The sequence below is a fragment of the Phaethon aethereus genome, assembly GCF_964289735.1.
Source record: "Phaethon aethereus genome assembly, chromosome: 7".
NCBI lineage: Eukaryota > Metazoa > Chordata > Aves > Phaethontiformes > Phaethontidae > Phaethon > Phaethon aethereus.
Genome location: NC_138583.1, coordinates 4077163 through 4089329, shown reverse-complemented (window position 1 = coordinate 4089329; position 12167 = coordinate 4077163). Strand labels below are relative to the sequence as shown.

Below are 12167 nucleotides of genomic sequence, written 5' to 3'. Positions count from 1 at the left end.
TAATTCTCATGTCAATACCCACCTTTGTGAGGCTTAAGGCAGCTGTCACTCAGAGGATATCACTCTTTCGTCTCCCCACAACTACACGGGAGAGTGCTCGTACAACAAAACGTTCTGAGCGGTTTGCAGAGTCCGCGTAACTCAAGGCACTCAATAGCATTACTAGCAGAGGGTAACGGCACGGCCGTGCCCAGCCGGTGTCTCCTCAGGACACACAGTGACGCCCATCACCCATTTTACACTTGCAGAGGCCTTTGCAGGCCACAGAGCCCACTTTACGCTCACTGAAGGGCCTGTGCCAGGCATAAGGCCAGCGGCGGGACCCCGCAAAGGCCGCCTTCCTCCCGTCTCCGCGGTGCCGTTTAGCGCCAGCTGCAGCCAAGCCCTCCGCCGGCGACCCCCCCACCCCACCCCCGAGCCCTTTTTCTTTGCGGGGAGGCCTTTAAAGAGGCGGGTCCGGCCGCCATCTTGCGGGTGGGCGGTCAGTGGCGCATGCACGCTGGTGCGCGGAGCTGCGCGTGCCCTCTACGGCGTTAGAGCGGGAGCGATGGGGCTGGGGCAGAACTCCGCCGTGCGGGGTAGGCGCGCGCCGGGGGCGGGAAGCCGCGCGCGGGCAGGAGGGGGTGGCTGCGTGCACTGTGCGAACTGGCGGGGCGCGGCGGGGGTGGGGAGGGGGGGGGGGTAGAGGGGGTCCGTTTTGTTCCCCGAGGCCTTTTGCACCCCGCCGGACCCCCGAGGACAAAATGGCGGCGTGGCCGCCCCCTGCGGGGATGCGGGTATTCTCGGGGCGTGCCTGGAGGCGGTGGGTGAGACCCGTGCGTAAATAAAATCCCTCTCCGTAGCCGGCTGGCGGGGGGGCGAGGGGCGGCGGCCCGGGCTGGGAGTGCTGCGGGCCGGGAGGGACCCGGCGGCCCGGCCACCTGTGAGAGCATGTAGCCAGGTCCTCATGTGCGTTTCGCCCCCCGGAGCCGGCTCTGGCCACCCCCCGGGTTCTGTTTGTGATGGGGGACAGCCGTTGTTCAGGCCCCATAGTTCATGTGAAGCCACCGGGTGTTAATTTCATGAAAACCTGTAAATTTAATTTACCCTCAAAGGGTTTTTAACTTATTCTCGCAGTCCGATCCTGTCCAATAGGGTTATAACGGTGATACTTGTGCTGTGTAATGATTGACCTAAGCCACGCCTGAAGTAGCGTTGTGTGTTTTAAATGCTGTTGGCCAGCCGGGCAGGATGAAAGGGTTGGGAAGGTACAGCGGATGTTGGCAAAAGCATCGCTATAGTCTAAAATGGGTTATGGTGATGGAAGGCTGTGCTTATTAAAATAATCAAACCAAAGCCCTGAGGATGGCTGATAATAGCTTGCAGCCAGGTTGCGTTCCCAACAGCAGCTTACTGTCCCTTATGAGCTTGCAAGAATTAGCACAGGTCCTGTACATGAGGAATTGAGAAGAAAACTTTAGTTTGTGGGGGAAGGAGAAGAGCAGGCTCCTAATCAAACTGAAAATAACCTCCTTATCCCAGGAAGGCAGGCGAACAGCTGATCGGAGCAGTCTGGAGGGTACTTTGTTTAGGAGGAGGTGGTGACATACGGTTAATGTGATTTCTGTCAAGATTAAACTTGATCAGCACCTGGCAACTGGCAGGTCACAGCTCTGTCTTCAGCTTGTGTGTGTCTCGGGATAATGAATTTTGGAAGTCAGACCAATGCCTTATTCCCTACTGAAAACTAGACACCAGAAACTTCCCATATATTTAGTGCGATTTAATTCCTGATAGTAATCAGAGACTTAGTTGCTTCTGTGTATGTTGGTGTGGGTATGTGCCAAAAGGTTGCCCTTTGGAAGGCAGTGAATAGTGCCGCTAGTGGGTTTTTTTTTTTGTGAGTAATGTGATTATTTGCAAGTGTGACCCCACACTGACCACGGATCTGATCGTGGCGACTCATCTGCTGCTGCTTACTGGCCAGATACAACAGTCTTTCTCCCTTAGGTGGCCTTGTTCCCTTACGGTTTCAGTTAAATGAAGCCTATTAGTCATAATGCCATTTCTTGTGGATGCTGTGAAGTGGTAGAAGTGACTTTATCTGCTTGACTGGCTGGCTTTTGCTATTAAGCTTTCAGTGCAGTAAGCTACCCTGGATGGCTCCTCGGTAAGCAAGTGCCACCTATTTCTTCAAGCATGGCCATCAGAAAGGTGGCCTTTTGTTGTGGACAGTTACACTACTGGACTACCATAAACATCTCTTGGACCACAGTAGCTTCTTACTGGCACTAAAAGGGGGAGAACAATGCCTAACAGTATTACAAGAGCTCCTGAAGCCAAAAGTACAGATTTTCCTATCTGGAGTTATTACTCGTAGCTGACTTTCAATTAACATGAACATTTTTTAAGCAGCAGAGAGAGGTAACTTGAAAATTGTCTCTTAGGACCATCTAGGACTAACTCTTTAGGGGTGCAGCTTTTCCCTGTGTTCTTGGAAAGTAAGCTGAACTGTGTTGTAACAAGGATCATGTACTCCTGGTGGAGCCAAGACCATCTCAGTTTCTTCATGCGCTTGTCAGTGCAGGTGGTAAATGTCTGTTCTTCCCGCAGATAAAATCTGCGCTTTCTGGTAGATCCTAAAACTACATCTGTAGCCTAGATCTGCAAACATCCAGAGCAGTTTTCTAGCTGTTTACAAAGAGAAAGGAAGAGAAATATTGTGATCCAAATCCCTTGTTCATTAGGGTATGTCCAAAGAATATAGAAGAAAATAAATTCCCATCATCGGTTTGTTGCTGTTCTCATCATCTGATGTTTTGTTTACTTCTGTGCACTGCCTGCTCTCCTGGGCTTGCATTCTTTGGAATTCTGTTTCCTTCTTTCCATCTTTCTTCCCTTCTCTCCTTTGTGTGTTAATTTTTTCTGAAGTTTTAGCCAAACCTTTTCCATTGTATAGCACTTACGACATTGAAACAATTTTTAAGCCGTGTTACAGGGGCCTGTAGTGTCTTGACCTGTAGTGACTGGTTTGGTATCACACCAGAATTTGGATTTGTTTAAGAGCAACTTTGAGTGATTATTGAAGTTTTTATTTTAAAAAGAAATAAAAAACCTTGATGTTCTACATCAATGTCACTGTTAACAAATGCCTCTTCAAGTAATACCTATATGACCTTACGAGTTTGGCAGCGAACTGTTGAATGGGTGCCGGAGGCTTCTTGAAACAGAGTTTAAAGTATTAAAAAAACTTCTTACAAGTGTTTTTCTTCACAGTTGCATTTTTATGGTCAATTTTGTTTGAAAGATGAAATGGGCATTCCAGCTGTTTCAAAAATAGATTTGGAAGAAAATGGTTGCTGACAGCAAGACTTACTACCTCCAAAACTTTGCATGTAGATACCATTGTAAGAAAGAGTCCATTTGTTAAAGTCAAACAGTTTTCCTAAATTTTACATGATGTTTATTAAGGCAGTACTAAAATTTAAAGAACAGACTGCTTTAAATGTTTGGGTTTCATGTATTTTCAGTTGATATCCTTTTCCACCCTGATACAGCTCCAGAGAAGTGATGAAAAAAAGCTAATAGAGTAAAAGAATACACTATGACCTATTATAAGAGGGGAAAAAAAAGCTGTTTGTATGTACACAATCTGCCTGTGTGTGTAATACTACTTCTCCCAAGGGCCAGATTCATGTAAACAGTCATTGAAATACGAGATGACAATTACTTTAATTTAATGATTTTTGCTTGTTGAGCTGGATGTGCTGTGCATGGTTATGTGGTAGGTGGCTGTAGGGATGGTCTGAGGATCTCAGTTAGCTGCAGATGTGCAGCCTTCCAAATGTGCTGCAAGGCTGCCGAATTTTGGTACAGACTTTGCTGCTTGCGCTGTTGTAGAAGTATTTTTATCATCAGAATCTTTTCCTCTGCTGATATGTTAAGCTGACCTGGATTTTTGAATAGGTGCCATAGAAGATCAGCTTCCTTAAGGTACAGCACCTTAAAGGGTGGTTCAGTTACAGGAGTTACCCTTGGTCTCCATTAAAGTCATTCTTTCCCCTTAGTTTCCTTAATGGAATGGATAGAGTCTTACTGCTGTCCCCTCATCAGTTATTTAAAAACATTGGTTAAGACTTGATCCATTGGCAACGCATCGGTTAGCACCTTGGACAATCCTTGCAACTGCTGCTTTTGTGAAATCCCCAGTATGGGCAATCCCTCTGTTTTGCCTGCCACTGTTGTAGCTGCACGTGACATTTTCTCAGAAATCCCTTTAAACTTGTCAGACCCAGCTTGCCCCTGAACTGGCTGGGTACCTCTTCCCTGCTGCAGCCCTGCTCTGCTTGGGGAAGCGTGCTCAAGCGAGAAGGGGAAAGGGTGCCGCAGACTCTGCGGTGGCTTTCCTTGGGAGAACCTGCTGTCTCTGATTTAAGATGTGGCTGTTCTTTGGGTTAGTTTGGGCTGTTTTGCTAAATTAAAGTAGATTTTCCTAGAATTCCTTCTTTAATCTCACCTCCTCGCTTCTTTCCCCTATTAAAATTAATGCATCACTCTGGCTAGTTTGTAATGGAGAGGTAAAGAGGTGAGAACTCGCTGGATAGATCTAAAACACTGAATCCACAGTAAACTTTCTGGGGCTTTTATTGTTTTAAGGAGTTTGGGAGCAGGGAATCATGCCCTAAATTCTTTGATGATGGTTTTCTGTATCTTAAGATCAGTCTGTTGTTACAGGGAGGGTTTGTCACTCATTTGCAGGGAAGACCTCTCTGTATGTTGGTCTCTTCTGCTTCATTTGCTAAGAAAATAAACTCGGAAGTATTTCTGCACCTTTTACTCTTTTAGTAAAACTCCAAAGGGAGTGCCTGCCTTCCCTGACCTTAGTGCTGCAGACATCATACAAATATTTGTCTAATTCCATGTATTGCTACATTGAGACCCTTGTGGATCGGCATAGTGCATGCAAGATAACGCAGTGTGTTTTAGCTGAGGAAAGGGCTTGTTACGGATTTTAGAAAAGGCTGTGGGACAGGGCAGAAAACCCTTGAACCTTCTAGTGGAAGTTCACAGTGGCAATACAGCAAGACAGTTAGCCTTCCAAAGTAGCAAGAACTAACAAAGACTTTCTGTTTCTTGTTATTCTTTAAGCGTTAGTGTAGTAATGTTTCTTGCTCCAAACATGTCATGTGGCTTGGCATCTTTCAAATCTAGTGCAAACATTGAAGGGCAAGACAGAACTTCCCCACTGGAGAGTGTTGTACTTTTCTTAAGTTGTGTAAATGTGCTAAAACTTAAATTCCTGTTTGATTTGTTTGACTGTAGAGTCAGTCGAACTCTGTATGTACATGTTAGGAGCACATGTGTGAGTAGAAGTGGTGGATAAAAAGCAAAAACAGAGCAGGTGCCTGCAGCTCTGAGAGAAATGACTGGGGCTGTTGCCACAACCAGAACCTTTGGGCCAAATCCAGCATATTTTCATGAGGCAGAGAGGAAACAATAGAGCCACAAAAAGATAGAAAACTCCTTGCAGAAAAGGGAATTATACAAGGTGAACGAGACTGCAAAGATTTTGGAGATATCTGGGGAGTGGAGGAAGTGAAGATGGGAGGTGGTGGAAAGAGGGGTTTTTTAATGGAAGTTGTCATTCAGAGAGTCGGGACCTAATCCAGTTAAAATAAACTCATGCTATTATTCTTAAATATAATCTTTTTGGATCCATATTCTTTCCTGTACACCACAGCAGGGATTTAATCTAAGATGGCTTTTATTACTTGTCTGAAGTGGTAGTATATTAAACAATTTCCCCATTGCCAAACACCTGTTAGTTTTATTTTAGTTGCAAGATGCACTATATTAAAAGCTAAACAGTACCCATACCTTGGGGGGATCCTGCTTGGATTGTTGATGCTGAGCATTCTTCTTCAGTGACTTTCCTGCAACTGAAACAAACCACAGGGGTTTTTGCTGCTACAGGGTGTACTTACACCTGGCTTGATGTGCTGAACTTGGAAGCACTATTCTACCCATGTTGATATCGCGGTTTCCTGATTAAAAAGTTAAAAAAAAAAAAACAAACACAAACCCTGCCAGGTTAATCCTCACCCTTATGTAGAAGGGATTGGGGTGAAGGGGAACTCTGATCAGGAGAAAGGAGTAGATTATCTACATGAGTGTCAAAAGAATATATTCTGGTAAAGTATTGTCACCAATACAGAAAAAAAGATCTGTTGGAAAGTAGAGGTGTTGCCACAAGCATGAAGACATTTACTACTGAGTAGTTTTAATAGAATGTTATGGTCAAAAAGTGACAGTCTTTTTTGTTTGTTTGTTTTTGTTCTCCTTCTCTTTCATTCTAGTTGAATGGATTGCTGCAGTCTCCTTAGCTGCTGGAGCAGCTGCTGTTGGGTATCTAGCTTACAAAAAATTTCTCTCTAAAGACAAGTGCTGCAAAGCAATGGTGAATCCCCATATCCAGAAGGATAATCCCAAGGTAGTCCATGCATTTGATATGGAAGATCTGGGAGACAAGGCTGTGTACTGTCGTTGTTGGCGATCTAAGAAGGTAAGAGAAGAATAAGTGGTCCAATTTCTTCCCTGTTCAAGAAAACTATTTTCAAACCGCTTCATTTAGTGGAAACTAACTTCTTTTCACCTAAACTACTCTGCAGTGAGATGTAGCGGTATTTTAATGTGTAAAACTATATAGGTTTATGCTGTCACTCAGAGTAAAGCCTGCAGATCAGTGCCAATAGTGAACAAAATGTTTCTGTAGCTCTGAAGAAGCAGATCCCTTAAAAGGAGAGCCACTGTACGGAGCAATCAGAGTCATGAATGACAGGTATAATTTTGTGTGCTGCCTTTGCTAATACTGAGGCTTATACAAAACTACTGGCCTGCTGGCAGTAGGAGCTCAGGAACCACAGTCCGAGAGGACCTTAAACACCTTTTACTGAAGGATGTTGGAAGCTTACTCGGTCAGTCATAAAGTATCTTGCTACTAGTTCATGGTGTTAATAACACTAATTCATTAAGAAGTCTCTTGGTATATTGGAGCTGGTGTTAAATTGTCACTTGCAATGTCTGAACCCATCATTAAATCTTGTAGGCAGGGTGAGTGCAGAATGGTTTTGGAAGAGCCTGTCTTGTGCAGACGGTTTTACAGTGGTACTGCTGTCCTGAATTTATTGTTGTAGTACTGCTGTGCACTGTAGATAGCCACCTCTTGCCATGTGAATGAGTATGGTGATGAATTGTTTCCAGTGGTGATGGAGGTAATCTAAAAAGAAGTCGTTGTAGTTAAAAGCTTTTGAAGAATCTAGACGTACTTAATGCATTTGTGCCTTGGCAACTCGAAGTAGTTATATGGGTAATCCTACAGTAAAGCCAGTGAAATCATGATGGCATACTTTAAGCCTCTGGTTTTGAGCAGTTAAGAGCCTGACCTAGACACTGGTCCAACTTACTTGCATATGAAGTTGCGTTGCCTGGATTGCCTAAAATTAGTGGTAAGCCTGGTACTTAGCCTTTTTATCAGATGTAAATCTCGGGTAGAGATGTGTGACGTAGCTGAGATCTGTATAATTTATCTGTAGTGATAGTTTTGGAATCTGTAGTGAGAGAAAGCGGATTGCTTGAGTAGTCCTTTCCATTTACCATGGGCACACATTTAAAAGCTTTTTTAGAAGTCAATGTACTAATGCGTGGAGACTGAAATAATACAAACCTTCAAAGCCAGATAACTGCGACCAACAGTCTTGAAATCTAGCTGTCTCTCCATCAGTGAACTGAATACCAGATTCTCAAGCCTCAGACACAAGTCTAATCAGGCCACACTCTACAATTTTCCAGGTTCTGTAACTTTTGGTTCTTGCTGTTGTCAGATCTGACTTCATTACTTTGCGGATGAAAATAACTCAGTAAGTTACACATTTGTAGGTGTATTTGGCCTAACACTAAAACTCTACTAAGGATTAAACAGCGTCATGACTTGATTCTGAATTAGTCCTGCGGAGATGGGTTTGTTGTCTTTGCTCTGTCTGGAGTCTAAACTTAAAAACAAAATTCCCCCCTTGTCCATGGAGCACACTGGCAATGGCATAAGTTACATATTGTCATCTCATTACACGGCAGGGGAGTGTGTACATTTACATGCAGTGCTGATGGCTGTACAGCATGCAGGTGTCATGCATGTGTGTAGCGGCATTGCCACTAAATCTTTGTGGTAAGTCTCAACTGATAGCCAGAATCCAGCAGTGGAAGCTGCTGCAAGGGGTACAGCAAAAGAAAAGAGTGGGGGAGAAAGGCTGCTCTAAGTATCTGCACTTCATTTTAATAGTTGAATTTGGATTTACCTCAGGTTACAATAGTGTAGGCACCTCCTTCAGGTGCCTACTGAAAAAAAAATCCTAACCTGAACCTTGATGGTTGTACTTTCTGCTTCCTAGTCCATTTTCTAAACAGAAACGGAAGATAATGTCTGGTTTTAGTGGTTTCATTGCAGGTCCTGACAATATTCTAGCTATTGTTTGATACTGTCTTTTTTGTCTGAAATAAAAATGTTAAGTAGTACGTTTTGGCATATATTGAAGGGGTGTTGTCGGTTTAGGAACGTACTGTCCTACTGAATTAGGGCTCTGTAATCACACACTGGAAGGAAGTAGATGGGGCTACCTTACAGTAAGTCCATTCTTAGAACTCTAATCTGAAAGGTCTTGTAAAGGCATTAAGGAGGTCAGTGGAAGATTTGAAGGCATTTGTTTTCTTTTACTGATGCTTTATAATGAGTATTTTAATCATCATGTTGTGCTTCAAAAACTGCAATTTCCAGTTTTGCTACCTTCCTCTTGCCATGGTTGGTTGACCTTGTATAGTGGGTACCATGATCTTCAAGACGGTACATGTGTTTCTTCTCATGTTGAGTTATTACCAAACAGTAATGCAACATAGGAACATTCTTCATCATTCTCACAGGCTTGTCATCTTTGGAAGTAGTTAGCTAGCATTATCTGTTTCTTACAGTTCTCAAACTAGGATTCTGTTAAAATATGTAAGACTGTTTGTATGATGGTGAAGTGGTAGAATGGTGTGCTTACAATGCAGGGAATTACAATTATTTCAAAAGCAGTTAAGTACCCACTGTTTTTATTAAGTGGCATATTGGGATCTCTGTTCCATATAAAGGTTAGAAGAAATGTCTTGTATAACTGTGTGAGTGCTGCTCATCAGATTTAACCTCATCTCGGGCATAAGGCTGTTAGTAGAACAAGTAGTGTTATGAACTGTAGGAGTCTTCTGTGTGCGCTAGCACTGTGCATGCACTACAGCTGGCTTCACTGGGTGTTCCTTCTGTGTGGGGAATAAAAAACAGTTGGGACTATACCAGGGTGTTTTGGAGTAACTCTTAAAAAATGAGTAGGATTATTTTAATTTTTTTTTTTTCCCCTGAAATATTATACTTCAAAGGCTCTTTGTTTGTTTGTTTATGCTGGCCAAAGTCTTCATGGAGTGTTTAAAAAAAAAAAAAAAAAAAAGCACATGCGGTATCTTCAAATAAGTCCATCTTGGGACACAATTTTCTGTTAAAGCAGGTGGTAGGTAGTTCTTTAAATGGCCATTTCCCGTTCAACATTGCACGCTCTGCCGGCACTTCATAGCGGTGCTTGTCAAGTTTTGTGGAAGAACCCAGTGTTAATATTTACCAGTATAGAGGCAAGAGTTTTGTCTTTAAAACAAACTGTAATTAGTCTAAAGTTGGAACATTTGTTTTCTTACTTTTCTGCATTTTTAAGTGTGTGAGCTGGTGAGGGGGGAAATTAATTTTTCTTTTGCAATGACCTGCAACCTTTGTGTCTTCCAGAGAAGTATTAGTCCCCAGGCTGTGGGTCAAGGAATACTGCTGCAGAACATCAGAAGAAATAGCGATAGAGAATCTAAACCCTTTCAGTGTCAAGGGAAATAAGCTGAGCTGTCCCGATCACTGCACAATTCCCTCGGGGTTTGAGCTTTTGCTGCTATTGCTAGCCTGCTTTATCTTAATCAAGGATGAACATGTTGTGTCAGGCCCGGGATCAATCTCTTCAGTGTCTGGTCTTCAAGGTGATCAAGTAGGTGCTCTGGAGAAGTGCTGGTGGGTTTGCTTTTTGTGGTTGGTTTTTGTTTTGTTTGTGGTTTGTTTGTTTTTTGTTTTCTTCTGAGAAGCTCAAGTCTAGTGTCCCAGCCTCTGGGAGCCAGTGGTTCTGAGACCAGCTGACCAAGAGCATGAATTCAGAGCAGTCAGAGTTGGTAGCTGTTAAAGATGCCTCGATGCTACCTGAAGCCTATGAATCCCACCTTTTTTGTCACTTGCAAAATTGAAGCGATAATGTTGCTGTAGGTGGACCTTGGGCTTACCTCCTTGGGGCACGTGAGATGTTTATGTCTGATGGAAGCTGGTTCGACGCTTCTGTGAGGGCCAATGGACTGTGGTGTTGCATGGAAAAACAACTGTCCCAGGAATATCTGGGTTGGAAGCTGGTCAGTGTCCCATGAACATACGTTCTTGTTTGCTCAGATGTTTTCCGAGTATGTGTCAATACCTACTCATTGAGTCACAAATGACTGATGTGATGACAAAGTTCCTGCGTGATTCAGCTTACATGAGTATTCTCTGAATTCGGGGTTTCTTTATTTAGAAACGTCACCTGCCATTTCTAGCGTGGGTTTTGACATTTTGTAACTGAAAAACAAAAAAAACCCCACCTCATCTCTCTCTCCCTCCAAACACCACAGTACAGTGCATGTGGCTTTATTTTTAGAACTCTGGGGTCTTTTTTTTTTTGCTAGTATACTGTCTTCATTATATGGTTTTAATGCAGTACTTTGAAATCTTTAGTCTAACTAAGCATGAGTGGATAGGGTCTTCCATTTTTTTCCAAGGTGTATGACTGAGGCATGAACATAGGGATCAGTGGAGTGTCAAAAACTGACCATGAGTGTACTGCAAGGGAATATGGCTGTTGCAAAGGCAAAAGCTGAGTAACGGCCAACTTCGATTCCCATTACGTCTAAGCAAACAAAATAGTAACTGAATGCAAAATACTGGTGTGTGATATCTGTGATTGTCTCCAGAGTTTCCTCTGCAGAGGAGGCATAGCCCTGAAAACGCATCCTTGAGAAGTGATGGGATCTAATATTGCTCTTGTTGCTTCACAGAACATCCTTTGGCTATTGCATGCAAAAGGAGCTGTGGAGGAGCAGAGTGGTCTTCACTGATCTGGGACCTAGGCAGTTACAGCTGGCTAAAGGAGTCCCCATGGGTCTTGCTCTGACCAGGCTGTTCTGGGGGGCAGGGGTTATGGAACAAACATTGCTTCAAATTACTTCCTCAGTGCTACCCGTAAGAGCCTTTGATGAACAGCCATGTCAGTTGGAAATGCAGTTTATTTCCATTGGCAGGTCAAAATCCTAATGTGGAAGCCAGCTTGTGCAAAGGGACCTTTGTGTCAATGAGATAAGCTAGCTGTGTCAGGATGAAGCAAAGGTGGCTTGCCGCTCTTATCTCTCTGGAGGCAGGACTAATATGTAGGTGTCTCTCTTAAATAAGAGACGAGCTAGGGAAACTGTCCTTTTCCTCATCACGTGCTATGAACAACCAGGAAAAAAATTCAGCCAAGGATCTCCTTCTGTTTCTCTTCCTCACCCCACTTACCTTCTGTAACTGCACTCAACTCTGGCTGTTGCCTGGGAAAATGGAGTGTGGGGCAAGGTTGAGAGCAAGATATTCCAGGTAGGTTACAGTTGAAGGTCAGTTTGGGCTGCGTTTTCCTCATGCTGGCCTGAGGCAGGAACACCAAATAGAGTGGAGTTGAGTTGCTGCTTTTTCATAACAAGCCTCTAGCCTGCTCTGTGCTCACATGGCCAAAACTAGTTTTGAGAGAAAACTCAGGGAGACCTGAGACGCCAGCACAAAAATTGTGGTGTGCAGTCACAGTGGATTTAATGAGAAGACATTCTAATGAACTTTGAACCTAGGTTCTTAATTCTGACTCTGGATGTACTTTAGATGTGTTTATTCTTTCTTTTTTCAGTTCCCGCTGTGTGATGGCTCTCACACAAAGCACAACGAGGAAACTGGTGACAACGTTGGGCCTCTGATCATCAAGAGGAAGGAGGCATAGAGTGGACAGTAGAAGCTACAGAATAAATGTCTG

The 12167-nt window shown here is 43.6% G+C and overlaps 1 protein-coding gene across 1 annotated transcript; it reads left to right on the top strand.

Moving 5' to 3' along the window:
• Positions 1–547: 547 nt before the first annotated feature.
• On the top strand, positions 548–12167 carry CISD1 (CDGSH iron sulfur domain 1; the record flags this gene model as incomplete). The annotated part of the gene is made up of 3 exons (XM_082002234.1): positions 548–578; positions 6336–6541; positions 12045–12167. The coding sequence occupies 3 exons, from the start codon at positions 548–550 to the stop codon at positions 12132–12134; spliced, it is 327 nt and encodes a 108-aa protein (XP_081858360.1). The 3' UTR covers positions 12135–12167.